A 27,718-nucleotide genomic window follows, 5' to 3' on the forward strand; every position below is an offset into this window, starting at 1 on the left:
GCCATGGCAAATCTTTATTGTTTCCTACACTGTAGAGAGTTTATGCCTGAAGGGAACCTGCTAGGACTTGCCGGCTTTCATTGTTTTCCTTTAGCTTTTCATCAAAAACCTGTATTTTGAGGCAGTGGAGAAACTGCCTCTGAGTGTCCTCTTGGGTGAGGGCTGTATTAATTGAGGGTTCCAGAAACACACTTGTTCCTCCTCCCTAAGGAACCTTGAGAAGTGCAGTCTGTGCACAGATCTGTGAAAGGAGGAGATACCCAGTTTACCCTAAACTACAGCCCCCATTATTTCCCCCTCTCACAGGGACAGCCATGCCAGCAGATAATGCATACTATTAGTGTAAACTAGCAGTGCAGACATACCTTTACTCTGCCCTCCTCCTCCTCCTCCTAACATTTTTTTTAAAGAAAAAATGATGGTGCCACTGATGCAACGCACCTTGAGTTACGTCAGCAAACCACTAGCTGAAAGGCCCACGTCACAGATCATCCATCGGCCATCATTAGCAGTACAGTCAGCACAGCAAGTCAGGGATGGCTTGCCAATAAATGTAAAGCAGCTTGGCTTTTATGGGTCCTGTGAACTGGAGAGGTGGGGGCAGAGGAACAACCAGCTCTGAACAAAGGGAACAGGGAACAGGGAACCTCTACCTCAAGGGATATAAAGGAACTTCACTCCTATTGAAGCCAGTTTCAATTTTCATTATGCCTGTACACGCAACTAATTTTTCCACTTTTTTCTTTGCTTGAAAAAAAGGTTGCTGCACAGAAACAAATGAAACCCAACTGTCTTCACCAGCTTGGCAAAACGATACCAGCATATACTTACCCTGTAACTTCCAACATGCCCCCTTCCCCTTTCTTCTTTTTTGAAAAGAGGGAGGCCAGACATTTTTCGTAGCATGGGGACTTTTAAGCCAACCTAACACAGGTATAGTTTGACAGTCTATAGAGAGTATTTAGTGCAGTGTATCCCTTCTTAGCTGAAGAGTGGTGCCACTGGTTTATGAGTCGGGTTCCAGGTAAAGACCAACCTACAGAGAAGACGTAGGTCTGTACTCAGCTGCGTTGTGCTGGAATAAGTGCACATACATACCCAACGAGGTAACAAAGTGTTCGTGCGCATTGAGAGTCTTCATGCATCTTTTGTTCTTGTAGTCCCAGACACGCAAGGTCTTGTCATCAGCACAGCTCAAAATAAATTTCCCCCCAGAATGGAACAGGACGCCACGTACCCAGTTATCATGGCCCACCTGTTGAGAGAGAGAGGGAAAAAATGGCACAAGGTCACAAGAGAGTACGTATTGTGTGCACACCTGAACATTCGCAACATGATTTGAAATCCAATGGTAAGATCATTCCACTACTTGCCCCAAACTAACCGCCTTGGAACTATAGGAAATTGAATTCCCCAGAAGAGAACAGGGCCCTGTGATGGATTATTCATTCAATCTGTACAGATTCTATTCATTCTAACTAGTCTGGCTGGATTCCTCAGAGACTGTTTTGAGGTCATCCAGGAAATATTGTCTCATCTACTCCCTTATGAAGCAACAGTATACAGGATTGCAGTCCGACAGGAGGGGGACACACAGGAACTTACAAGTGTCATAAGGCACATGCCAGTACTAATGTCCCACATCTTAATGGTCTTGTCTCTAGAGCCAGAAAGCAGGAAAGGCCCAGGCTTGCCACTCTTCTTGGTCTATAAAGGAAAGAGAAGGAAATTACAAAAATGAATACTCCAGGTGGTATAAACGCAGACCACCTTTGGAGTACCTGAGACCTAAAGCAAGCACAAAGAAAGTTGTGCTCCAGGTAAACAGGACTCAGAAGTCAATTCAACACTTTATGTTAATGAACACGGCAGCAACACTCACACACTTTTAAAACATAATTCTTTAGACTTTGCCAATGAACATAAAAAGTTGTTTATGTTCAATTACAATTAATGATCTATTTAAAGAGAAGCTTGTTTTTCTAATGCAACGATACTGCTGTCTGCATTTTTTTAAGCTTATAAATAGAGTTTAGCCACTCAAAGAAATCTTAGAACTAGAAGAAAGTTCCCTACAACTCACTAACAACATTGCCTGGGGTCACATGTGGGGCAGGGGAGAGAAATGTCCTCCAAGCACTAGGCATTCCTGCTGAATTTGGCCTCCACTGGCTGTTTTCTTCTCTCTTACTCCCTCCCTTCAGTATCCAGCCTGAAGAAGAGTTCTCGAAAATTTAAAGTCACTAACTGGTGCGACTATTTAGCCCATTACCATAAAAAGTTATTATGCTACTGTTTTGGACTGTTAAGTTTTACACTGAGGCCACATTTCTATGTCAGATTGTCATGCCCACTGCCAATTATTCTGTTCACCATTATTCTCCACCAAGGCTCACACCTCCTTCTTTCAAATACGTGTGTCTCCCCTTTCTCCTTTCACTCAAGACACCCACTAGAGCTGCTTAAGATACTCCCCCAAAATTCAACTGGGAAGTCTAAAAGAGAAGGGAACCAGGGAAATCTATCATACAATCTTTTGCTCTTAGAACCAAAGAGATAAACGCACAACTCATTAATCTATTCTATTCACATTCAGCCAAAACCCATTAATCTCTCTTAAGAGTGTGGAATTCTTAAGTGTATGTCTCTCCCTTCTACATGCCTCCATTAATATCTAAGCCAGGATAGGCTCAGGCTAAAACGACTTCTTGAGCCTCACAACTCTCTTCACCTTCCATGCCTTTCTTGGGCAATCATTTCTGCAACGAGCCAGTAGAGGGCAGAGGAGAAGTGAAGCAGCTAAGCAGTCAGCTGAGAGGTATGTCCTTAAATCACACATGCCTTTTATTTTAAGTAAGTGAAAAAAGGGACCAGGTTCAAACTTGGCCACTGTTGAGTGATAGCACATGTCCACTGTGGTGCCCCAAATAATTCAGAAAAGAAAGGCTATCTCCCTTTATGGAAGTGACTTATTTCAAGAGGCTAAGTATGTAGGATTCTGACACGCTCTAGAACAAGAAGGAGTAAGAGTCTAGTGCACTTGGGGGGAGGGATGTTCTTTAAAAAATGGGTTTTCAGTATGTAACCACACAAGTTTGGCCAAAGCCACCACCTCTTCCTTTTTGAGGTTTTTTTTTAAAGGACTTTGAGCTTTAGATCAGATGTTTATCTGAATCAAAGGGGTGGAAAGGCTGTGGGAGACAGCACCAGCATGTGATGGAAATCCGAGGCAACGAGACAGCCACTACAAATCCCACATGTCCATGCATGCCCCAATGAAGAGTAAGAGGTTGAAATGTACACTGAGGGGAGGGGAGAAGAGAGGAGAGGAAAGGAGAGGAGAGGAGAGGAGAGAGAAGCGCAATATAAGACTCCTCACCTCAGATCCCGTAGCTTCCGATATGGTGGAATAAGAGCTCTCTGGAGCCCAAGAGATGCACTCTACCACATGCTCATGTTCTCTGAGCTCAGCTTTGCACTCCTTTGTTGCTACCACCCAGACACGCACCGTCTGGTCATTAGAACTACTGGCAATCAGCGTGCCATCCTGGTTAGGCCGCACCATGCGGACCCATTCTCTATGCCCCGTGAAAGTCTTCACGCAGTAGCTGTTTGCAAGGAAAATAAACAAAAAGAAGACCGCTGTTGACAGAACACTACTATATAAAGCAAGAATTGAAGTATTGATGGTTTAGGGACAATGCTGGTGTTGGCAGCAGTTGTAAACAGAATGTTTTGACAAATGAAAGGTCTAAATTGAGTTGAGAGGACTGGGGGAAGTCTGGGCAAATGGGCAGAAAGAAAACAGCAGCTAGAACAAGGGGCTGAGCAAAAGGTTAAACCAAAGGTTACTTGGGTCATTTTAAGAATCCATTTCCATAAGGTAATACAAAATATAAATCAGAAGGAGAAGTTGGGAGAATCCTCAACATTGAGGCAATCTTGAGACTCTTTTTAAAAATGAACATTAATTATGCCAGTTTTCTTCTTCCCTCATACTGTTCTTTCTCCTTCTTAGCATTTCTACACTGGTGACACACTAGTTTGTCATTCCTTCTCTCAGAGATCTAATAGGATTCCAAGAAGCACCAAGCCGCAGGATCGGAGGGAGGTATACCAGTTAAGCTTGTACAGAAGATGGCCCTTTGCTTGCAATCTTCTCCACCTTTCTGCATGTTTTAAGAGCAACAGCACGGAGCCTTGCCTACATTAGGCTGTTCATCCGTTCATGGGCCCTATCCCACTTGCTGAAGACCAATGGCATATACCACTAGTCACTAGCCTTCCAGATGTTGCAGACTACAATTCCCAACTGCTGGCCATTCTGGCTGGGGCTGATGGGAGTTGAAGTACAACAACAAGAGCCCATGAGGTTCCCCATCCCCATGCATTAGGGAGAATCTTCAAAAAGCAACCAGGTACTGTTTCTTCCATCACATGAACACATCTGCAAGATCTTACCCTGTTTGAACTTCCCACATTTTGATGGTTTTATCCCTCGAGGCAGAGACTATATGATCCCCATTGGGCATGATGGCTACTGAAGAAACATTATGATCATGACCTAGAAAAAGAAAACAACACAACAAACACGCTCACATCACACTTCTGCTGCGACTGTGTTAGTTCACAATGTGTGTGAAGAGTACTCGATTCACACAAGCAACAATAATCCTGCATGGTAACCCTCAATATGCAAACCAGGGACCCAACTGAGAGAAATACAGGACGTCTACAGTGGTTGTCTGGCTATTAGAAGAAGTGGTAATAAGCAACATGAAACTATCATGGCTGCATTTCCCAGTTTCAAAGTCAGGCAAGGCAGGTGCATTAGATGTTCAGCACTTCTGCCAGCAAAAGAGAAAGTGATGCTGCAGCAGCAATGAAGAGGGAGCATGCAGTACCGTGTGTTCCAGGCAAGCAGGCATCAGATGGTCATATATGAAATACTGAGAACACTCTGGTTGCCACATCTCAAAAATATATAATTGAGCTGGTAACAAAAGTTCGAAAGAGAGGCAAAAAGGTGCAAAGGTGGAAACACCATTGCCCCCTTGCCCAAATCTTGCATGCATGCCAGAAGACCTGGGGAGGTTATCACACAGCTCTCATCTTTGTACTACAAAATCTTAGGAGAAGCTGGAAGCAGCAACACTCTTCTTTAGAGGATTTCCTTGCTCCATCACTGCATGAAGTAACCCCTCCCCAAAGTTTTCCAAGCATGCAAAGCAGACAAGGGGCAAGCGACGCGGGGAAATATATTTATCCTGTTGGCTTTGGGGGCAAGCAGAAGCAGCCCAAGTCTTTCTTTCACAGCGAGGCTTGATTTGTATTGCTCCAAAGCTCAGGGTGGTGTAAGAAGCTTCTCTCAGATTCTAGAGAACTGGAACGGGAGGGGAGCTTGTGAAGATGTGCTCTGGGAAACAGCAACCATCTTCTCCCATGCTGGGTCCAGTGACACAGTACTCCTTTCCACAGGTCGTAAATGCAGTTATAGAGGCACATTCTGCTTATACAGGCTCTTTAAGGACACTCCTAGGCAGCAACAAGAAATGGCCAGAACCGCTGCTTCTGCTATTTTCCCTGGTAAGAAAGGCAGGCAACTGCCTCCAGAAAGCTGAACAGAGCAGGGGGGGATTGCACATGAAGCTAGAATTCACTCTAGCCTAGCCTAATTCACCCAATCCCTTTCAAATCATATTTTCCCATTTCAAATGTTGAGTCCTTCCCATTGTTTTGAGCAGTTAACAAGCAAGCTATGGTCTGAACACAGAAGGCAGGCAGGTTTCAACTATGGAGCAAAAAATATGCCCTCCTTGGGAAATATCCAAGATTCTTATATAGCTGGCAACAGAATGAACCAAAATGTGATGCTTCCCATATGTACTTCAGCTCTAACCATACTATACAGTAGAGCAAGATTGCCTCGTCTCATTTCCCAGCAAGCTAAGGAAATGAGCCCATATTAAAACCTTACAGCTCCCACTTCGTCAAAATAGCAATAGGGAACACAAGCCTGTTAACATTTCAAGAACAGGCTGCAAAATATACCCAGGATACTGACCAGGTAACAACCATCTTTTTATCTAATAACTCAAAATGTGAACATGGTGGGTCTATGTTTTGACTATACCAATTTCAGATTGCAAGTGACAGCCCCCATGATTATCTTCTTTCATACAGAACAATTCTCTGCTGGAGAGTCAGAGAGACAGCTAAGCTAGAATCATTCTTTCCAACAACTAGCTTTACATGTGCAGTAATTTTTATTGCGAGGAGAGCATTCAATCGTGTGATGCCCTCCCCTCCACATGTCTGCTGACTGAAGTGATATAGTTCAGCCATGAGTTTACCACATTATATGTGTAAGGCAGGGGTGGGAAACCTCCAGCCCTCCCCCATTTGACCTGCAAAGCCAAAGCCATGCCTGTCTGCCCAGTACACCATCAGGTGTGGGGCAGGCACCATTAATCAGTTGATTAGCAGCATCTGCAAAGCACGCGAAAATGGATTTCTCAGGACCCAACAATCAGCTGAAAAGCCCCTTGCAAATCGCTATCTTGCAGCGTCCCCCCCCAAACCTTGGTTTAAGAGTTCTGCATCCCCTTCCTAATTTCAGTTACAAGAAAAGGGCAAGTCTGGACTGGTTTGATATTAATTCACAATCCAAGTGTGGGATTCCTCAATTCCTTACCATGCATGGTTCTGATGCACTCAAAGCCCTGGAAATCCCATAGCTTAATTGTCATATCTGCAGAGCAGGAGGCCAATAACTTGCCGCTGTGGTCGAAGGAAATATCCTGCACTGAGTCTGTGTGGCCCTTCAGGGTTCGTTCAAAATCACCTGTCTCATAATCCCATACCTAGGAAGCAGACAAAGAAATTGGTGAACATCTGCCCTCACAAAATATATATATATATTTCTTCCAGGCTCTCATTTGCATTCAAAGCAGCTGTCTGGCACTCTGTTCAACATTAATTCAAAATGGAAGAAAGAGATGGAGCAAGGGAAGAACCAATAACATTTTCAAAGGGTATACTGACTTTTCAAATTAATTAGACAATAATAAGCACCTCTCCTTCTCTCTCCACCCACCCATTTCCAAGATAAATCAATAAGCCAGAAGACAGCACATTTTGCTGCTCTTCCTGTTGCCTTAAACAAGAGCAGACTCCCTTTCTATGGGATGATGCACATGTTTTATTTGTGTAGACACATAAAACTCCTGCTTTCTATGAGACAAAAGCAATATTCAGACATACCAAGGTAGAATACGTTATTTCAAATTCTTGAGTATCTGCCTTGCACACATTGGCAACTAAGAATAAAGCCAGAACAAAAAATGGGAGGAACCAGTCACCCAAATGGGTCAATGGATGCCGGGCAGGACACAAGTTTTTAAAATATTATTATTCCATTTGCCTTCACCCCAAGGTCCCAGCATTGGTCACAACAATTAGAACAGAGTTATCAAAAACAGTTTAAAGCAACTTAAATCTACAGAAATAAAGTGGGTCCTAAAAATATACATTCTCAAGTGTCAAAAGCCAGAGGCGTATCTTCAGCATTTGCCACAAACTATATAATGAAAATGCCAGACACATCTTTATCAGTAGTGACTTCCACAACCTAGGGCTTGCCAAAGAAAATGCCCTCTGTTGGGCCATACTCCCCTTTCTGAGGGATGTGGAACCACCAAGAGGGCCTCCTCTGCCAATCTTAGCAGCCAAGGGGGTCTGTAGAGAACGAGTCAGTCTTTAAAGCAGTATTCCCAATTGGCGTTCTGCAGACATTCATGTAACAAAAACTACCATAGAGATACCACAATTTTCAAAAGTAGGGGCTTGGCTTTTGAAAAACAGGGGATCTGCAGTACTTAGAGGTAATTGGGAACCACTGCTTTAAAGTGTTTGAGGCCTAAAGGGCCAATCCATTTAAGGATCTGTCTTGTGATTACCCCGTCCTCCACTGTTCACTCAGTCTCTTGTGACTACAGAACAAAAGGTGTGCTTGGGTTTGTTTTTGTTTTCCATGGGTCATGTATGGAAAAACCCAATTGCTTCAGGTGATGTATTAAAACAATATATTATACGATACAGCCCTTAAGTATTAATATACTCACTACCAGTCTGGCCAGTGCCTCCTTGCTTGCCAGCCTCTCCCCACTAACTGTGCCAAAGATGTCTGACTGTACCAATGCCAGCCCCAGCAACTCCTTACATGCAGGGCCCAGTACTCACCAAGGTGGCCAACCTGTGTTCTACTAGTTCACAGTGACTGAATGCTCCTCCATCCAATAATCACCACCATTACCCTTGCATACAGAAAGCTAGCATCTGTCAGGGGGAAGCCTAGCCCTTTGTGGAGGGAATCTGTGTTGTGCATAGAAGAGCAATAGTTATGGCCCAAAGTGGAGCCTCAGAGCGAAGATAACAGGTTGACCACCTCACTGAGAATCAAGCTATAATGAGATTCAGGCTCCAGGAAGCTTCCACATGAATCCCAAAGACTGAAAACTACAATCAACATACTCATCGTGTTCTTGGTGTTCTTACTAAGGGCCACAGTACTACAGTACAGTAAGTGGCATACTTGAAGAATCCTAAGCTGTTTTAAGATTGTACATTATATTGTGCCCAGGAGTGTGCCTGCAGCAAACAAACGCAGGCTTCGAAGAGTAGGTGAGAATAGTACATTAACCCATGCCAGCTTCAGGAGGCAAACCACCAGGCTGCGTATTAACTGAAGCTTCTACATTTCTATGGGTGACCACAAACAAAGAATGCTATTTTGCAAAAAAAAAATATTACTTGGGCTAACACAGTCCAAAAAACACAATGGGAGCCATATCCCAATTCTGATCAGCTCACACCTCCTGTGTCAATAGCCTGCAGCATCCCCTTGAGGTGCACACTTCTGGAGAGCTGCAAGACAGACCAGGTTTATAGAAGAGTCTTACCTTTATTGTGGCATCCTCTGAAGCAGAAACCATAACACTGAAAACTGGATGGAAAATTACTCTTGTGACAGGACTCCTGTGTCCACTCAACGCATACTTTTCTGGAGGACGAGGGATCCATTCTTTAGGGTCTCGCTTCTGACCAAGTGGCCCACCTGAAGTAAATTCTTCCTTAGCTTCATTTAGTTTGGATTCCAATTCCATAACCTAAATGGTTTTGGAGAGAGGGCAGGGAGAGAGGAGTGGAGAGAACAAACAAAAGTGTAAGACAAACAAAAGGTGATACCTGGTGTTCAACTTTGTGATATATCACCAGCTACACATCACAATATACTGATATATCACAATGTCTGAAATAAGACCTTGCAAGTCCTGAAGGACCAACACACATTGACCATTACCAAATCCACAGCAACCCTGGAACTGTGCCACACAGCTCTCAAATTATCTTCAAGTACAAGCTGTAACAGCTAAAAGGAACCGAACAAAACCTGAGATCCACAGGAAAATATCTGCCTGGTTATCTTGAAATCAATCCAACCCTCCTTAGCTCATTTTAGCTTTGAGAAAATGTGTTTGTCGTCATTTTTACTTTACCTGAACTTTGTTCCCTTAGATATGAGTGCAAGTCTACTGCTCTGTCATTCCTTCCTTATCGGCCAGAATTTTTCTCTTTCCTGCATTTTGCATCAAATATCCTTGCTACGATTACCTTTTAACAATGCTGCTTGTGTTTGTTTAAAGCAAAAACCTGCCAAGGCTTCAGCTGGATCCTATCTCCTACATACCTCCTAGCCTTGAGACCAGTGGGCATATTTAGAGGAATTAGGAGACTATAACTGGGTGATACCTGGTTTTCAACCAGCTGAACATCATGATATACTGATATATCACAATGTCTGAAATAAGAATGGAGCTATGTGGAGGCATTGGCTGACTTCACGGTTTTTCACACATTGTGATACTTGCATAGCACACACAGACATAAATCATGATTTGCAATACATTTGTCAGGTCAAAAATTATAAAACCAGTTATCATAGTATGGACTTCCAACCGGATAGGTTGTTTTGCATACTTCTTTTAAAAGCACTGCAACAGTGTTGCCAGCAATATACCAACTGAGGCTTGTACTCACCTTCTTTTGTAATCTTATAACTGATGTCCATTTCTTTTCCAAGAGTCCAGCATACTTCTTATCTAACTCTTCATTCTGAAGATCAAGAGAATTGTTGTGAACACATAAATTGTAGGACTGGAAGGGACCCTCGTGGTCATCTAGCCCAACCCCCCTGCAATGCCATCAGTCCTGCTTAGCAGCATTTTCTCCCAAAATTAAGAACACCAAACAGAGCAATATTTTGCCAGCTTTTTTTTTTATAAGAATAGCATTTTCTATTGTCTTAGAAATTGAAGGCATGGAGTTGTGGGGCTTATCAATGAACCCTACAAACCTTTATATATTGCTTGATGCAAATATGTATGAAGCCAGAGATAAAACACATTAAAAGCCAAAGGAACTAGCTATTTAGGGGGGAAAGCTCCTTCCATCTGCTTTCATGAGTGCTTCTATGCTTTTGGGGGGTCTTCCCCCCCCCTTTGGACCATGTGAATTGTTTAATGTGGCTGCAATGAACTGCCAATCTAGCAAGTGTGGTGGTTTAATGGGAATGATGGGTTGATACACATTTTCCAGAACCAGTTAACTTCATCGTCCCACAAGTGGCCAAGCAGATGTCTTTGGGAAGGAACAAGCAGGGAATGAAAGCAATAACCCTCCATGTTTTTTTGCTCCCCAGCAATTAGTATTCTGTGGCACAGTGCCAGTAAATGTACAGGTTCTGTTTCTTTATTGTGCCTAATAAGCTCATCTTCCTCCATGAATTTGTCTGATCCCCTAAGCTTGGGTCCGTCCTGTGGCAGCCAGTGCCATGCTCACACACATTCTGTCAATTACTCTGCCAGGAAGCCACTGCTGTAATCATCAGTGGATGACCTTGATGAACAGGTTTGTATTAAGAGGCACAATCCTCAGGATATGCATGATCCAGCATCAACCAAGAGCACAAAGCAGACACAAGCACTGAACTGTCCGGTGAGGCATCCTGGGCAAGTTTCCCTCCTTACATTATTTCTTCAGGGAAATAACTTCTTGCTTACAGGAAGTTCTCAGAACTTATGAAAGCCAAAAAATCACACCCTCCTCTCTGGTCTGCCCCCATTCTGATTATCTGTGGAGTCAGGGTGTTCAACAAAGGCATGGCCAGAAACCACAGCCCAGCTGAGAAATGAATGTCAAAGGGAGTGGCACTGGTTAAAGTGCAGCAGCTTTCCCACAACTACAAAAATAATAATAATTATTATTATTATTTTACTTAAACAAGCTGTGTGCCCTATCAATTAAGGGAAGAGGTTAATCTCAAAAATCAAAGGAAGTGCAAACAGATGCTATATGCAATGTTGAAGTTCTGGGGTCTCAGAGAGTCCAGCAATACTGGAGATTGTAAAAGGCAGGAGAATAGCAAAACGTCAGAACTGGTAATTGGATTATCTTCTTGGTTAAGAGGCCACAGTGGAGGCATTACCACCCTCTGTGCTTGGGGGAATTTGGGGTTATTTGTGGAACTAATTTGTGCTGGAGCCAAATGTAGCCCCTGAAGCAGTTGCATGGATAAGATTCCAATTCACTGGTGCTTGGGTTTTGGGGTCTTTTAGTTCATTAAGAGTTCTGCCTAATTCATACTCCCACAGCTTCACTACACAGCTCTCTCATAAGGAAGTGAAACACATCTCCCTAATGACTGCTGTATAACAAGGCTGCTTAGCATATCCAGGTCCTCCTTCTTACCTTTTGGGGGAAAGAGTTTTTAATGAGGTTGATGGGTATGCCAGCACTCCTTTCATCAAGCCCCATTTTCAATTACGCGTACAATGAGATTACAACCAGGACTTTATTTGAATGAGATTTGGGGAAATGAAATGTAGGGCCTCAAGTGGGTACTTTGGTTAAGACAGACAAAATTCTACGCTTTTACAGCATGATTGGTAGGCCTAAAGGGTACTTAGGAGATTAGCATATATTTAAATGGTTCAGCGTCAGAGTCGCTTATATGATCGGAAGAAATAGCACAGTATTTATAGATCACACCAAGATAGCTATTCCTCATTCAAAACCTACAAAGTAAGAGCTGAATTAGGAGTTTCAATTATTTCAAAAAGAGTTGGGTCAAATGCCTTAGGGCTGGTATACATACACTTCCGTTACAAAGAAAGCCTAAACTCCACCACTTAACATTTAGGTAGTATAAACTGCATGCTTGTTGTTGTAGGGAGCATGGAACACAGAAGCAGCACTGCTGTTTCTACCGAAAGCCTGTATTATTCAAATAAGGTCAGCAGGATAAAACATGGAAGAGGAAGACAGGAAAGTACAGATGAGGTGAGGATAAACTGGTAGCAAATGACACATTACTAGCAAGGCCATGGCAGTTCAGGCAAGGCTTTGCAAGAAACAGAATCAAGTAAGTGCTAAACAACATTGTCTCACAAGAAATGTGCTTAAAAGCGCACCTAAATATTATACCAAGATGGAATTGTTTAGAAATCCTAAATAATCTGAAAACAAGAACTGCAGGTGTTATAAAAACTTCTGTTAGAAAGAGCATTCCTATATGGGACTGCTCTTGCATTTTCCACAGTCCTTTGGAAAGGTTTCTATGTCTATGTGAAATTTTGGCCGGTATGGGATGAAATATGGCTAGAGTTGCCACTGAAGAAATTTATAGTACCCATTTTAAACTCTCCCAACTCTGAGTTTTAAGTAAATAGTTGGATCCTTTAGTTTTTGCTGCAAGTGTAAAACATGTTGATTTCAAAATGTATTGTATATGTTACACATAGCTAGTACTATTCCAGAGGAATTCCCCAATTAAAGATAATCAACCAAGTCCTTTCTAGAACAGTTAAAGACTATAGGCATGGATTAAGGAATGGGTTTTCTTTTAATGAGATAGGCCATGTGAAGTTAATAACTACAATGTGATAAGATAGATATCCTTCATGCTTTTTAGTTTCAATGACAATGTGACATTGTGCAAAGGTTTATAGACATGTGAACATTGTAAGAGCTTGTTTGTTCAGGCAATGTCCCACCTAGTCCAGCATCCTATTCTCAGTGACCAACCAGATGCCTGTGGAAAGGATGCAAGCAGGACCTGAGCACAACAGCACTCTGCCCACCTGTGATTCCCAGCAACTGGAATTCAGAGGCAACAGTGCCTGACAGTGTAGGTGGAACATGGCCATTGTGGCTAGTACTGAATATCTTGGTCCATTTACCTTGCATTCTCAATGTACAGACCTCAAGTAAAGATAGGTGGAAAATTAACAATTCCACAAACTTAGTTAACTTAACAGTCACTGATAGTAGAAGCTTAAGTAACCATTCAGGTTAATTGCAGAGATTTGTGAGCATTCCATTCCATTACCTCTATTTGGAAAGTTACTGCATATATGACAGAAAGGTTAATCAGAAGCATCACACAAGGAATATGAAGTCTGTACTCACCACATCAAGCTCTGCTTCCTTTTTAAAAACAGAGTATGCCTCTTCATAGCCATTAGAACGAAGGTAATCTGCTATCGCTCGATTTCTAAATGAAGTGAGATTTAGGTCTTTAATTAATATTCTTTTTATAATTAATTCTGTAGAAATTTCCCTCCCCCTCCCATCCACAAAGCTATGTACCCAAACATGCTTGACTGGAACAAGTAAAAGAACAAGTAAAAGAATACCTCCTTCCCTTTTTCTTTGAACTAATGGCTCTTTTGGATATTGTGCACAATGGTTTATTGAACTTTCTGGTGGTCCTTATAACTTCCCTCCATACCCATTGTAGTATAAAAAAAGGTTCTTCACGTGCTGTAGGATAATAGTTATCTACTGCCAGGACACTGATTGGGAAAAGCATTCTTGTTGTTTTGCCTTAACTTCTCAGATGCTTTAGAGACCATGGTATAATCCTGAACCACCTAATAGGAATGGGAACATTTGCTGCGGTTCACTTGTGGTTAGGTGAGTTTTCTACTGTTGTACCAGGGGGCAGGGGAGATAGAACATCCTCTTCTGACCAATGCAAATAATCCCAGGGGGTTTTCCTATTACTCAAATATCTAGACGTTGCTAACTGGAGGTGGTTGTCCAAGGATCTGGAATTTACCATCATCATTGTGCTGATGAAATTCAATTATGCTTCTCCTTTTTCTAAAATCCCACTGCGGCAGTGGAAACCCTGAATCATTGCTTGGAACCAGTAATGAGCTGGCTGAGAAACAATAAACTGAAACTCAACCCAGGTGTGACAGAGGTGGTGGGGAGTGTAGGATTTTTTGATCGAGTAATTAGTGGACAGGACCTGGACAGTGTCATATGCATCCTTGAACTGCTGATCCACAGAATGGGGCTTCTCTATGATTCCTAAGAGGTGGCTGTGGCCCAGAGTGCCTTCTTCTTCACAAAGTGCGCCAGCTGTACCCTTGCCTTAGTAAGAGATACCTGCCCTATCACTCTAATGCACTCTGTGCAAATCTGCATTTGAAGAGAATTCAAAAGCTTCAACAGGTCAAAAATGCCAGCATCTGTATTTGTAACTGGTACACTCTGCAAGGACCACACAACACCCTAAGAGATCTATATTGGTTACCTGTTTCCATCTTCAATTTTAAGTGCTGGCTTTGACCCTAAAAGTCTTACTTAGCATTAGTATCTGAAGCAACATTCCCTCCCATATCTTTTATTTCTTTTCTTCTTCTTTTTTGTCTCATCATCAAACCTTTTATTGGCATCACATACAAACATCCATAGTAAATCAATACAGAATTACCACCTCCCCTTCATTTGTCAAATGAAAAGAGGCAAAAAAAATTCTAACATTACATCTCTAGGTCTCCGGGGAGATCAGGCGTCTGCAATGTGTTTCTGCGACAAAAAACCAAATAAAGATATTTAGCCACTAATTTGGTGAGCTCCTGATCATTCCCCAGCAATAGAAAATGTATGACCTCCAACTCTGGTTTCCATTTGGTGATGCAGAGTTGATCTAGAAACTGCTGGCGGAGATCAGCATATAGTTTACATTTAAGAACCATGTGAGTAAGAGTTTCCATCAGGTGATCTTCACATGGGCAAATTCTTTCTTCTTCCACCATTCCTGAGAACCTACCACAAAGGAGGTATGATGGGTTTGAATTAAACCTGGCCATCGAAAATGCCCTTCTTTCTTGAGGGATAAGCAGAAATTCAAGATAATTATAATTAGTTTCATGTGCCCAAGAAAGCTGAAAGTAAAGAGGGGAACATGTTTTCTCTGCTGCTGCTGTTAGTTCCTGGCATTCAATGTCCCACAACCTAGTTTTTATTAGACTTGGCAGATGGTGGAGGCATCAATCGGAAAAGTTCCATTGACAGTCCAAGTTGCTGTACCTTTATGTTAAACTGTTGTAGCCCTGGGGAAAGAAAGGGGTCTGACAAGACCACCGAGGAAGGGATCTTTATCTAATGCGGGGTAGATGTTTGACCAACATAGAAGAAACAACGGTCTCTACCTTGTGTTGACCTCCCTCTAGACACAAGGCTGCATAGGGTGCACAACGTGGGACAGCAAAAATCTTAAAAAGGAAAGCTGCCTGCACTAGTTCTACCAACTGGGTAAACCCTGGCAGCCAGACTGGAATTCCATAGAGCAACTGAGCTATTATTTTGGCGTTGAGGACCTTGAGGGCAGAGGGGATAGGCAAATTACCTCTTGTTATGAAAAATGGCATTATGGCCTGCATAGACATCTTACTGGCATTCACCGCTGTTGCACGGTACGAGCACCACAGAAGCCTATGATGGAATGTAATTCCCAGATAGTTAAATTCAAATACCTGCTGGATGGGTTTTCCACCAAGTACCCAGCTATAGCTCTTGCGTGAATTCCCAAAAACCATTATTTTGGTTTTATCAAAGTTCATGCACAATTTCATTCTGGACAGATAGTCGATACAGGAATTTAACAATCGTTTTAGGCCAATTCTTGTCCATAAAAGCAAAATCATGTCATTTGCGTATAGGAGAATGGGGATGCTTGATGCGTTGAGTTTTGGGGTATCCACCTGTTTTAGTGAAGAAGTGAGGTCATTAAGAAAAAGATTAAAAAGAGAGGGAGCGAGTACACAGCTCTGCTTTACTCCTCAGTTTATAATGATGAGATCTGTCATTACATTCCCCAGTGTTGTTCTTATATGATAGGTGTTATTTGTATAAAGCTTTTTGATCAAGTATAGTAATCTAGGTTCTAGGCCCATTATCTCCAATTTGGTCCATAACAGCCCCCTGTCAACAGTGTCAAAAGTAGCCTTGATATCTAGGAAGGCCACATAAAGACATTCTTTATGAAGCCGCATTTACTTAGCGGCTAAGTGAGATAACACCATGCAGTTGCGTAAAGTGGATTTCCCTGGCCTAAGCCCTGCCTGCTCTTGGACCTATGATGTTATTTTCATCAAGCCAAGTAGTTAGTTTATTTAGCAGATGTTTAGCGCACAATTTCCCAATGTTTGACAATAGACTTATTGGCCAATAGTTGGATGGCAGCTTTTTGTCACCCTTTTTAAAGATTGGGATAATTATAGATTGCTGCCATGAGTTAGGCATGATACCAGATCTATCTATCACAGTGAATAGATCCGCTAGTATCAAAGCCCACCACTCTGACTTGGCTTTGATCAATTCAGATGGAATAGCATCAGGGCTGGCAGCCTTTCCTGCTTTTATCTGATCAATTAAACTTGTAACTCGGTAATGGAGACAGGGGGCCACTCATTCGCGAAAGTAAAAATGGCATGGTCCTGACTTTTCCAAGATGGCGGCCGAGACAGCAGCCTAGGCAGAGCTCCTGCCTTCAATAAAGCTTTTAAGTAGTTTTTAGCTACTTCCTGATTCTAATCTCACATTTTTAATGTCTTACTGGCTGTCTCATCGCCTCTCCTTGTTTTTAGTTTATTGTTTTATTGTTTTACCGCTCAACCTGATTTACCACAACAATGAACGCCCGATGAAACCTGCCTCTGTGACTGACTTGCAGTTTTGTCTACTGACTAAAATTTTCCATCCCCAGTTCAGAAACTGAACAAATCGTAAGTAACGAGGATTGTTTTGGATTGTTCCGGGGGTCTTGACCCTGCCCTGATGCCCAAGAAAAAGCAGTTCTGTGCCAAGCCACTTGACCAGATCCAAATCTAAACAACTAAGTTTGACTGACTTCTCAGAATGGATAACCCAAAATAGCAAAGGGAGCTACTGATGGCCTAGGAACAAGTTCGGAAGTCCAAACGGAGGAGGGAAATAATCTCCATGGCAGTGACAAACAATCCCTAGATAGTTCCAATTCTCAGCAGCTAGACAGTGACTGGCAAGATCCCCCCAAACAGCTAAAAGGCCTTAGATCAAAAGGTTCAAAGAAAAACAGACCTACAGGAAAGCCCACAAAGATTAGAGCAACCCAAGCAGCTCAAAGTAACAGCCCATACTGCCATTCAAATAACATCTCAAAAGCTAACTAATCTGCCTGGAGCAACAGAGGAGTTATTTACTGGAGAACTGTTAAGCTTGATTGGTGAGCAAAGCCTTCTCACTGGAAGGTCTCTGGCGTTCATCTTCTGGAAGTTGGAGAGCATTGAGGATTGTGTGGCGAGGGGTCAGAAGGAGGAGAGCCTGGTGCAGTCCCCCGAGCCCCAAGGGAAGAATGCTGAGAATGCTCAACCAAGCAGGCTGGAGCTCTTCAATTCTTCAAGGAAAAGCACCCAAGACGCTCAGACAAAATTCTGGCCCTGGAACGTGACCAATGGCCCACACCCCACTAGAAAGTGTTTGCAGTTGGATCAGATAGTTTTGATCATCCGAAATAATTAGAAGAACAAAGGGTGCTGGATTACCAGACCAAGAGTTTGTTCTTCCTTATCTGATCTACTGCGATTAGACATAGGCTCTTTGGACCTAAAAATGATAGAAAAATTGCCGAGCCACCCAAACGTAATTAAAACTGCTTCTCAAATTTCATAGCCATGCTGTTGCTTTTTAAGTCGATTTTACATTTCAATTAGAAGGGTGTTTGCAGACTTGGACGCTGTGCCTTTACTTTTGTGTGTGTCACACACCCCTACATTCACAGAACAGTGCAAAAAAAATAAAACAAGTAGGAATTTAATAAAAAAAATCAATGAATCAAAATTACAACATAGAAAGCAACATCTTAAAATTCAAATCCTTCAATTGACTTCTTCCAGCAACTTCATATAATAAAAAACTGGTTACAATACACTCCTCTATACATTAGGACCATCCAGAGTCTCCTTTGCAAATGTCCCTGCTACCTGAGGTACTGTGCGCGGTCATATGATCTAGACCAGCATTCACCCACTTGGTCCCTTCCAAACGTTTTGTTGACTACAACTCATCACCTGTGGCCATTGGCCATTCCAGCCAGGGGCTAATGATTGCTGGGAGTCTGAAACACCCAAATGGCACCAAGATGGTGAGGGCTGATCGAGTCACTTCTTGGTAGTGATACGGCAGTTATGAACTTCCTACCCCAAAAATTTCCCTTGGCAACTTCTTTCAGCCTTTTGAAGGCAGATTGAAAACCTTTCCACTTCAGAGAGCTTTTAGCAGAGTTGCAAAGCTGGCTTAAACTCTCTTCTCTGGTGTTTTAAGAACAATGGACAAGCAGGGAGCTAAGATGAGAGTGGTTCAATTGAACCTCTCTTCAAATTGGCCTGCAAGAAATTAAACAAAGCTAACATGCATCACCAGAGATAAGGCCACCTGGAACCTAAGACTATTTACTACAGAGGTCCCAGTACAATAACTGTTGGAAGGAAGTGCCTCCTGGCGCAGAATCTGCTCCTTGTTGGATGCAGCAGAGATCATGAAGCATCCGTATCTCTAAATGTCAATGGGAGAATGAGAATATCCCCATTCTTAATGTCAATTTGTGCTACAATTTATTTTCCCCCTTTACTTTTTAAAAAATTGCTCATGTGCGCGCTCTCTCTCCATATATGAAGGCACTTAGTTTAATTATACAGTGGAACAAATATAACTCATTCGCAGGGACTGAAAATTTTGGGCTTTCCCTGTGATGGGTGTGTGTGTGTCCCAATTAACAATCACATTAAACCTTAGTTTATTTTAAACTATGCTTTAAGATGAACAAGCAAATCATGCTTCACTCCTTTCTTCAGTTTTCTAGGGAGGAAATAAAACAGAGACATTAGACATGAACCAGCACTACTAACAAGCCATGACAGCAAGCCAAGAACAAACCTTGGTTTAACATGATGGTTAGGAGAGAAAAATCCCTGAGTGCTGACTCACACTTTAACATCAAGCCAGCCTCTGGTTTGTTTGTTCCCTCGTGCACTGAAGAAAAGAACAGGGAAGCAGCAGCACTGGGCTTATTGAACAACATGCACCACCAGAACATTACTCGTTCACTTCAACTCAGAATTTAAGAACTGTATTGCATTGGCTTGGCAGGTTCAGATCTGCACTAACAGGATGCATAAGTCTAATCTAAACTGTGGTTTAAAGCAGGTGAAAGAAAACTGTGACCCTTCATATGTTGCTGGACTCCAACTCCCAATATCTTGCTGGAGGTTGTGAGTCCAACAACATCCAGAAGCCCACAGGTTAGCAACCTCTGGTTTAAAACAACATGAGTACTGGCCTTTCTACTGCTCATTTACTATTGCTTTTTATAATGACTAGGTCATGGGTAGGCAAACTAAGGCCTGGGGGCCTGATCTGGCCCAATCGCCTTCTAAATCCGACCTGCAGACGGTCTGGGAATCAGCGTGTTTTTACAAAAGTAGAATGCGCCCTATTATTTAAAATGCATCCCTGGGTTATTTGTGGGGCATAGGAATTTGTTCATTTTTTCCCCTTCAAAATATAGTCCGGCCCCCCACAACGTCTGAAGGACAGTGGATGGGCCCCCTGCTGAAAACGTCTGCTGACCCCTGGACTAGGTTCATAGCAGGGTGCCAACAGACTTGCAAAAATACCACCAACTCACTTATCAAATACAAGTTAAAGGAACATTAATCTAATGTCATCTTCACAGCTCTGTCCTCCTCTCATGAAAGTAAGATGCACACGAGGATGTCAGCAAAACCTGCACTGCACTGCACTGGCCTGACATCTTCAGATGCAGTAACAGGGTGCACAAGTTTCTTGTGTTTGTTGTTGCTCTGCAACGTCACACCTGCTAATTTGAGGCAGCCCCACCCATACCAGATGGAACAAGAACAAAATGAATCTCTCAAACATATAAATGCCTAACAAGCCAACATGTTAACTCTGAGAGTCAGTGTGGTGTAGTGGGTTAGAGTATCAAATTAGGATTTGGGAGATCAGGGTTCAAATACCCACTTGACCACAAAGTTCACTGGGCGATCTTGGGGACCAGTCACTGCCTCTTAGCTTACCTCACTTCACAGGGTTGGTTTTGATGATTAAATGGGTACCAGAACCATGTACACCACCATGAGCTCCTTGGAGAAAAGGTGGGATATACATTCAATAAAATTAAATTAAAAAATGAGGGAGCCTTGACAGTCGCTTTGGGGACTTCATTGTCCTTGTTTTGGCTATATCACCAAGCTGCACACAGGTGTTGCTGGTCTACAGGGGCATTTTCATTGCAAGTGTTGACAGACATGGGCTAGAATAATAATATTCATTACAGCATTGCTGGCCAAACAGGACCAGTGGTCAGGGATGATGGGAATTATGGTCCCAAAACAGCTGGAGGGCCAAGTTTGGTCATCACTGATTTACAGGGTCAAAACCAAATGTTGGAAGTACTTTGCAGACATTTTCAAGTATTCCTTAAAATGCTGGACTATTCTATAGGTTGGTTATCCCTCATCCCAAATTGCAGGAAGGGGAATAAGAGCCTATGGGAGAGCTGCTTGCCTAAGGTGGGCTCATGGCTGAATTGGTCTAATAAATCCCACCTTATATCTGTATCTGCTCACAGCAGGGTTGACTAAATTCTGCAAGGCTTGGAAGCAATCACTATTTCTTAAAATGAAAGACCAGGAAACAGAAGTTAAGCTTGACACACAGCATCACCAATCCCAGGAAGAGCAGTGTAAGGGGTTTCACAGTTATGAAGCACGTGCACTTACACACTGTGATAACATAACACAGCCCAAAGAGATGCAGCAACAAACTGTTATGCCTGGTCTTTACATGCAGCAAAAATGAAGTGGAGAATGGACTATTTTCATTTCAGATTGCGGCCGGATCAGTTTCTGAATGCTTCGCTGTATTAAAAAATGCTCTGCAATCAAAACACTAATACCACAGGGTATCCCTGGTACAGTAACTTTTACCTGGAATCCACTTAGCACACAAAAGAGCAATGAGAAGTGGCATTCCCTCCCACCTCATTCTCCTGCATGTGTAGACCATGACTCCTGTTCAACTCCTGAAAACAATTTTAGTTTCTGTTACAAGCAAAAGTGTGGGCAGGCTATTCAACCACACCTTCATTAAAATGCTGCAGTCATCAGATGCTGTAGTCATCAGAGGTACTGTGCAGGCTAGGAGTCACCTTCCCTTGTAAACAGGTGTGTGGGTGTGGGTGTAAAAATACACTAATTTGTGGAAGGCACAGAACTTTGTTTCTCTTTTTTAAAATAAATCTTGCAGAGATAGTGTTGAAAGTGTGGGTACAAGGCTTCAGGCTCTGCATAGCTTTCTGCTCCTCCTCATGACTGCCAGCAGAACCATTACTAGACGATGTTTTTAACCAATGAAATCAATAGTGGAGATATAAATTCAGCATTTGTCACATAATTTGTCATCCTATTTGCAGATGTTATGCAGTTAAAACTTCAGAACACACAGTCTTTATTCCAACCATTTGCAGTTGTTTTTGAGCTACCATGTGACCAAGAATGAGCAAAGCAAGAAGTCAATTTAACAGCAGCAGACATCACAATGCTGGCACATGCTCCAGAGATTAGCATGCATGTCAGTGCAAGCATCAGATATTGACCCCTGCAGTGATGAGGACAAAAGAGACACCCCTGTTCTAACAGATGGTGCTCTGACAGTCAAGGTAGACTGTGGCCTAAATGAAAGGGACCTGGCATTTACTTGGCTGGCTGAAGCAGGACAATATTTGTCAGCAGATCAGTTAGCAATTAACTAACCAGTTAACTGTTCAAATACTGCTGAAAGATCACCTTGCCAGCATTACACGTTTGCTTAACATACAGTGTTAAGTTCTTGGAATGCCGTAAGTATCTTAACAGGAGTATCAAATAATTTTGTCTACCGCCCAACTCATGCAGAAAGAGAAAAGCAGTGCCCTTTGTGAGCAAGTGCTCTCAGCCTCAGTGAATCCTTGGAATATGCTAGCCAACTCTGCCCAAAACCCCCAAAATACAGGAAAAATGTGCACCAGCAACTGCAATAGCTGTACATTTACGGAAAATAAACCCTTCCTCAAGAGAGCATTACAATTATTTATTCTTATCACAAATTTTTGTTAGCAATATAGAAACCATATTCTGCAGACTGGGACTGGGTATATTATAGCCATACTTTGAAAACTGTAACAGTTCCTACCCATTTTCAGGCCCAACTGAGAAGAGCTGGTTTTGACCTGTAAAGCCCTTCGCAGGTCAGGACTGGGAACGTTAAGAAACATCTCCCTCCATATATTATCTAACAGGTGCTTTCCCTACCCAAGGTCTTTCCAGTAGTGGCACCCCTGTTGTGGTACACTCTCCACAGAAATTCCACCTGGCACCTTTCTTACTGTTCTTTCAGCAGCAAGTAAAGAAAGACCTTCTTACTTTCCTGTGCATTTTAGATGTCATTTTAATCCTGCATTTATAACTTTGAAGCTTTAAGATAAATTTGGTATTCAAGCTAGAACAGGCATAGGCAAACTTGGCCCTCCAAATGTTTTGGGACTACAACTCCCATCATCCCTGACCACTGGTTCTGTTAGCTAGGTTTAATGGGAGTTGTAGTCCCAAAACATCTGGAGGTCTGAGTTTGCCTATGCCTGAGTTAGAATAAAACAATTAAGTTTGTAAACAGTCCTATCACTATAGCTGAAGTGTAGGTTGAAAATATTTAGAAATAAAAACGTATTAGATATTGTACAAGCAAAAGACTCATGTTCCAGACCACAATCTCACAATATAAAAAACCTGGGGCAGATGACAGGCAGATAGGGAAGAAAAGCAGGGAGTCAGGAATGTACTCAGGCTTAACTGTATAGGTTTCTGACAGGTCTGTGTTTCTTTTTATAAAGAATGTATGTCCAACCAATCAAGCGCACTAAGGATGGTCTACAATAAAACAAAAATTTCATCCTAATACATATTAACAGTATCGACAATCATTAGAACAGCAGCAGGAGGAACAAAATGCTCAGTCCAGATTGAAGACTTGGCAAAGACAGCCCTCTGAGCAGTAAAAATAAACCTGAAAAGAACTGGGCTTGCCACCGATTTCTTGTAAGGACCTTCTGTAGCATGAGTAAGGAACCTCCAGAATGTGAGGTAACTGGGTCCCAATTTGGCCTGCAAGGCAGTTTTCCCAAGCCATTCCCACCTGTCCCACTCCTGATATCCCATGGCATCAACTGTGGAACAGCCCACAACCGCAGCTTCAAAGTTAACAGAAGCATATCAGACATGTGCTTACAAAGCCTGCCAAGTTGAGTAGGAAGATTTTTTTTTTCCAGAATACAAATTCCATCCCATTCCCACCCATCTCCCAAAAAAACAAATTAACATCATGGCCAGCACACTGCTTAGCTTCAGAATTTGGAGGATCCCACAAAATTACTAAACCCATTTCTTCATTCTTGCTTTGTGGCCAGATCTGTTTTTTAAATTGTTTTTTAAAAACTAATGTCTAGTGCATTCTGATTAAGATGCCCACAGAAAGCTTTAAAATTGGTTAAGAAAACATGATCGCGTCCGATCCATAACAGCCAACTGAAAGCAAGGTAAGATTAATATTCTTGAGCTACTTACAGTTCATCTCGTTGCCTCTGTGACAGCACCATTGTGGCTGTGATGTCAAGTTAACGTGATTCAGCTGTCTCCTCCTCGTCAAGCAGCTTGGGATTCTGGGATCCACAATTCAGTCTGCCACAAAGTGGCTTCAACCCAAAGGACAATGTGTCTCCACAAGTAAACTCTACCAAGCAGACAGGATGCATTCAACAAGGAAGATTCATTCCATCTAGAAAATGCAAGAGTTTGTGCAATTATTGCTATGAACAACTTCTGCAACACTGAAGTACTGACTACTCATTAGACAAATGTTATTTTTATTTATTTGTTGAAAACATTTATAAACTGCTTAATAAGTTTTTTAAAAACTCTTAAGCAGTGTACAATATTCTATTAAAAGATAATTACAGCCTTTAGCTAATAAAACATAAAAGCATCTAACACACAGCTAATAAAACATAGTTAATAAAACATAAAAGCATCTAACACAGAAAAAAACAGTAAGTTCAAACACATTAAACGGGCTGATCCTATACCTGGGCAAAAAAGTAAGTCTTGTTGGTAGAAGCTGGGAAAATTAAGGATTGCATATAACTTTGTCATCCATCATAACAAAGAGAAAAGCAACAACTATGCAGAGTGCAGAAAACATAATAAATACTTTTGTAATTCCACTAGGGTCGGCCTTTAGAATGGGGACCAACCTTTAGCTCCATCCTGCCATATGAAATTCACTATTTTGTTTTATTTTTACTACAGGTGCCCACCTTGCTCCTCATCCTCTTTCTTTCTCTCAGTTTCTGGACACATGCCAAACTTTATATTGAATTTATACTGGTTTAATCACTTGATGAGGGGCAAATTAGTTTGCTAGAGACCCTTAGCTCCCTTCCCACTGAACACCAGTTCCAGGCAAGGGTCTCCAAGAAGAAGAAACAACTGTAAAAACAGTCAGTCCTACAGCATAAAAATGTTCTCTCTTCCTCTTAAAGTATTTTAAAAACTGAAAATTGTATTGGCACTAGTAATACAATACAAATTACGGAGCAAGTTTCAAGTCATGACTCATCAGCCAAAACCCAGTGAACTACAGACAATAGTCCAATAACATTATTACTATGTTCAACATGTAAAGATTAACAGGCAGGTTACAGAGTACCAGTGACCCAAGAACTCAAGTCATTTCTTTCTGTACTTAAGAGTTAATGGCTATGATTTCTCCACTTCTTTATGGGGTACAGACAGGACAGCTCAGTCGATAGAACATAAGACTCAATCTCAGGGCCATGGATTCAACCCTCTGTGGGTAAAAAAGGATTCCTGCATTGCAGGGGGTTGGACTAGATTACCCTTGTGGTTCCTTTCAACTCTACGATTCTATTAAAAGGCATTTATTTTTCCACTACTTTTGTATGCTGTCACTGTCTCTCTTATGAAATCTGAAGCCTTGATGACACCAGAATGGCAGGGTTACCTTGGCCAAACTGCCACATACTCAATCCATAGAACCTCTCCAAGGCCAGTCCTACAAAAACAACTATCAATGAAACTTTTAAAGTGAGATTTGTGATCATTAATTATTTTCAGGTGATAAAGTGCAGCAAAGAGTTTAAAACACCAGACTGAAGTGGTACAACTCAGACACAGGTTTACTAGATACCTCAATGAAACTAGTCCATACCAACTTTCCTTGGTGGTATCAAGGTAGCATTTTGGGGAAAAGAGTTTAATGCAGTGCTTTTTTGCTAAAAAAAAAAAAAAAAGTAATGTTTAGGGATACTCTCTTTTTCCTACTCATTTTGAAATACTGCCCTGCCCCTCAATGAGGCCAAACTTAGATTGACAAAATGTTTAGTGGCATGCATACCCCAGTGTACCCCCAGAAAAAACCATTGGTTTAATGCATAGTAATATTCAAGCAACAGCACAACAAAATGATTTTTTAAAAAGAAAACACAACTTTAAGTATCTACACCAAGTGTTAACTTTGCCATGAGCTCACTAGATGGCCTTACTTACCCCATATGCATTAGGATAATACTGACCCACCTAAAGCTCTGCCTAAATGCTATTTTTAAAATGATCAATGAGGAAGGAAGAGCTGCTCAATATGAGCTTGAGATACTTCATGTGTCTTGTTTTAAGCATATAGTCAGCTTGTGAAGTAAGCCCACAACTTACACGGGGCTTACATTCCAGGATCTCGCCTAAAGCCAAAATTACATATACCGTAGTCAAAACACATTGGGTTCAATGGCATGTGGGATTGCCATTTTTTTTCCGCAGGCATCTGCCCCCCCCCTTTTAAATTACCAAGCACATGAAGCTGAATGAGCACAAGTTAAATGCCAGTAAGTTGCACACTTACTGTATCTACATAGTTTTTCATAAAACTTGGGTGTCAAACTAGAGTTGGTAAACATGAAACACTTGAGATTTTTCCTGGAATTTTGCACACAGAAAGCAATTCAGCTCCTCAAGAATTTTAGCATTCTTTTACAGATGCTAACTTCATTAGAGTTCTCATTACCTCACTTTGGAGACTCTTCTTTTATTCCCCAAATACGAGAAGTCATAAACATATAAAGATTCTCAGCAGAGCTTGCATGGGATGGGATGGACTCTTTCACCTATGATAACAATTTGCTATCATTTTAGGAGTCAGCCAGACAGAATATTATTTGTTGTTGTGGCCTCACAGACACACACACAACAGTGCCTCTTCTCTCAACTGGCATCATTCCGCTGCTGCAGTTGTCAGCGAGGACAGATGTGCCATTCCGACAAAGAGCTGCCTCTATGATCTTAGAAGGAATCCAAGTACTGCAGGTGTTGCTGCTGTGTAAACAGCAGTGTCGTCATCCTGCACAGTGCCAGAAGCACTGCCTGGTTGTTATGTATGTACTCTGACAAGAAGTTCTGCATGCCACAAGTCACTAGTAGCAACCAAAGCTACAAAGGCAATCGAAATAAATTAGATCCAGGAAAAGAGGTCAAAGTGCATTAAAAACAAACTCCTACCAGATACCATTTGTAGCCTCCCTGTTTTAAAAGAACCGGCAAAAGGATCTACCATATCCACTCATTGCTTTCATTACCTGGGCCAGGTCAGGTGGTCCCTCCCCAGGATTTTGGAACCAACTGCCTATAAGAACATCAACTATCTGCTGTGAGGATGATGGTATCAACTGGGCCCCTGAGAACCTACCTGCAGCAGTGGGAGGAATAAGTTCTGGCCTATGCAGCTAGGCTGAACAGGCCCCACCCTGTAAAGCAGCCTTTCCCAACACCGTGCCCTTCAGATGTTTTAGACTGCAACTCCTATCAGCCCCAGGCAACATCTGTCAGGGAAGGTGGTTGTAAAGTCAACAACTTCTGCCTGCATTACAGTCACTTCCAAGATGGTGTGACTCATTAAGACCTAATTTGTTTTTGACTATAAGCAGCTCGTTTCCCTTCAAGCTGGTCATTGTAAGAACTTTTTATCAGGAGCCTGATGTCATTTTTCTCTTCCCTCTCCATCACTTTATTCTTTTGTGTCACATCTTTTCAGATTCTAAGCCTGAAGGTAGGGACTGTGTTGTTTTTATTACTTACTCTTAAGCCATTCTTTCTCAAGAAAGGGGTATAAATGCTGTGACTAGTAAGTATTTCCCCAAAAGCAC

General features: G+C 42.0%; 1 protein-coding gene across 2 annotated transcripts in view; it reads right to left on the bottom strand.

Moving 5' to 3' along the window:
* The window catches only part of PAFAH1B1 (platelet activating factor acetylhydrolase 1b regulatory subunit 1), a 53,388-nt gene that overhangs the window by 3,112 nt on the left and 22,558 nt on the right, over positions 1 to 27,718 (bottom strand). Inside the window, exons 2-11 of one of the 2 annotated variants that reach the window (XM_081890562.1) lie at positions 24,072 to 24,282; positions 14,896 to 14,937; positions 13,528 to 13,612; positions 10,099 to 10,173; positions 8,961 to 9,167; positions 6,695 to 6,863; positions 4,462 to 4,564; positions 3,380 to 3,608; positions 1,606 to 1,707; positions 1,099 to 1,255 (exon numbers count right to left, since the gene is read on the bottom strand). In XM_081890562.1, the coding sequence (XP_081746688.1) occupies positions 1,099 to 1,255; positions 1,606 to 1,707; positions 3,380 to 3,608; positions 4,462 to 4,564; positions 6,695 to 6,863; positions 8,961 to 9,167; positions 10,099 to 10,173; positions 13,528 to 13,612; positions 14,896 to 14,937; positions 24,072 to 24,103 (1,201 nt within the window). In that variant the 5' untranslated portion in view covers positions 24,104 to 24,282. The remainder of the gene's footprint in view (positions 1 to 1,098; positions 1,256 to 1,605; positions 1,708 to 3,379; positions 3,609 to 4,461; positions 4,565 to 6,694; positions 6,864 to 8,960; positions 9,168 to 10,098; positions 10,174 to 13,527; positions 13,613 to 14,895; positions 14,938 to 24,071; positions 24,283 to 27,718) is intronic. The other variant, XM_081890563.1, reaches the window with a different exon arrangement.

This window comes from Podarcis melisellensis (assembly GCF_964234715.1).
Source record: "Podarcis melisellensis genome assembly, chromosome: 15".
NCBI lineage: Eukaryota > Metazoa > Chordata > Lepidosauria > Squamata > Lacertidae > Podarcis > Podarcis melisellensis.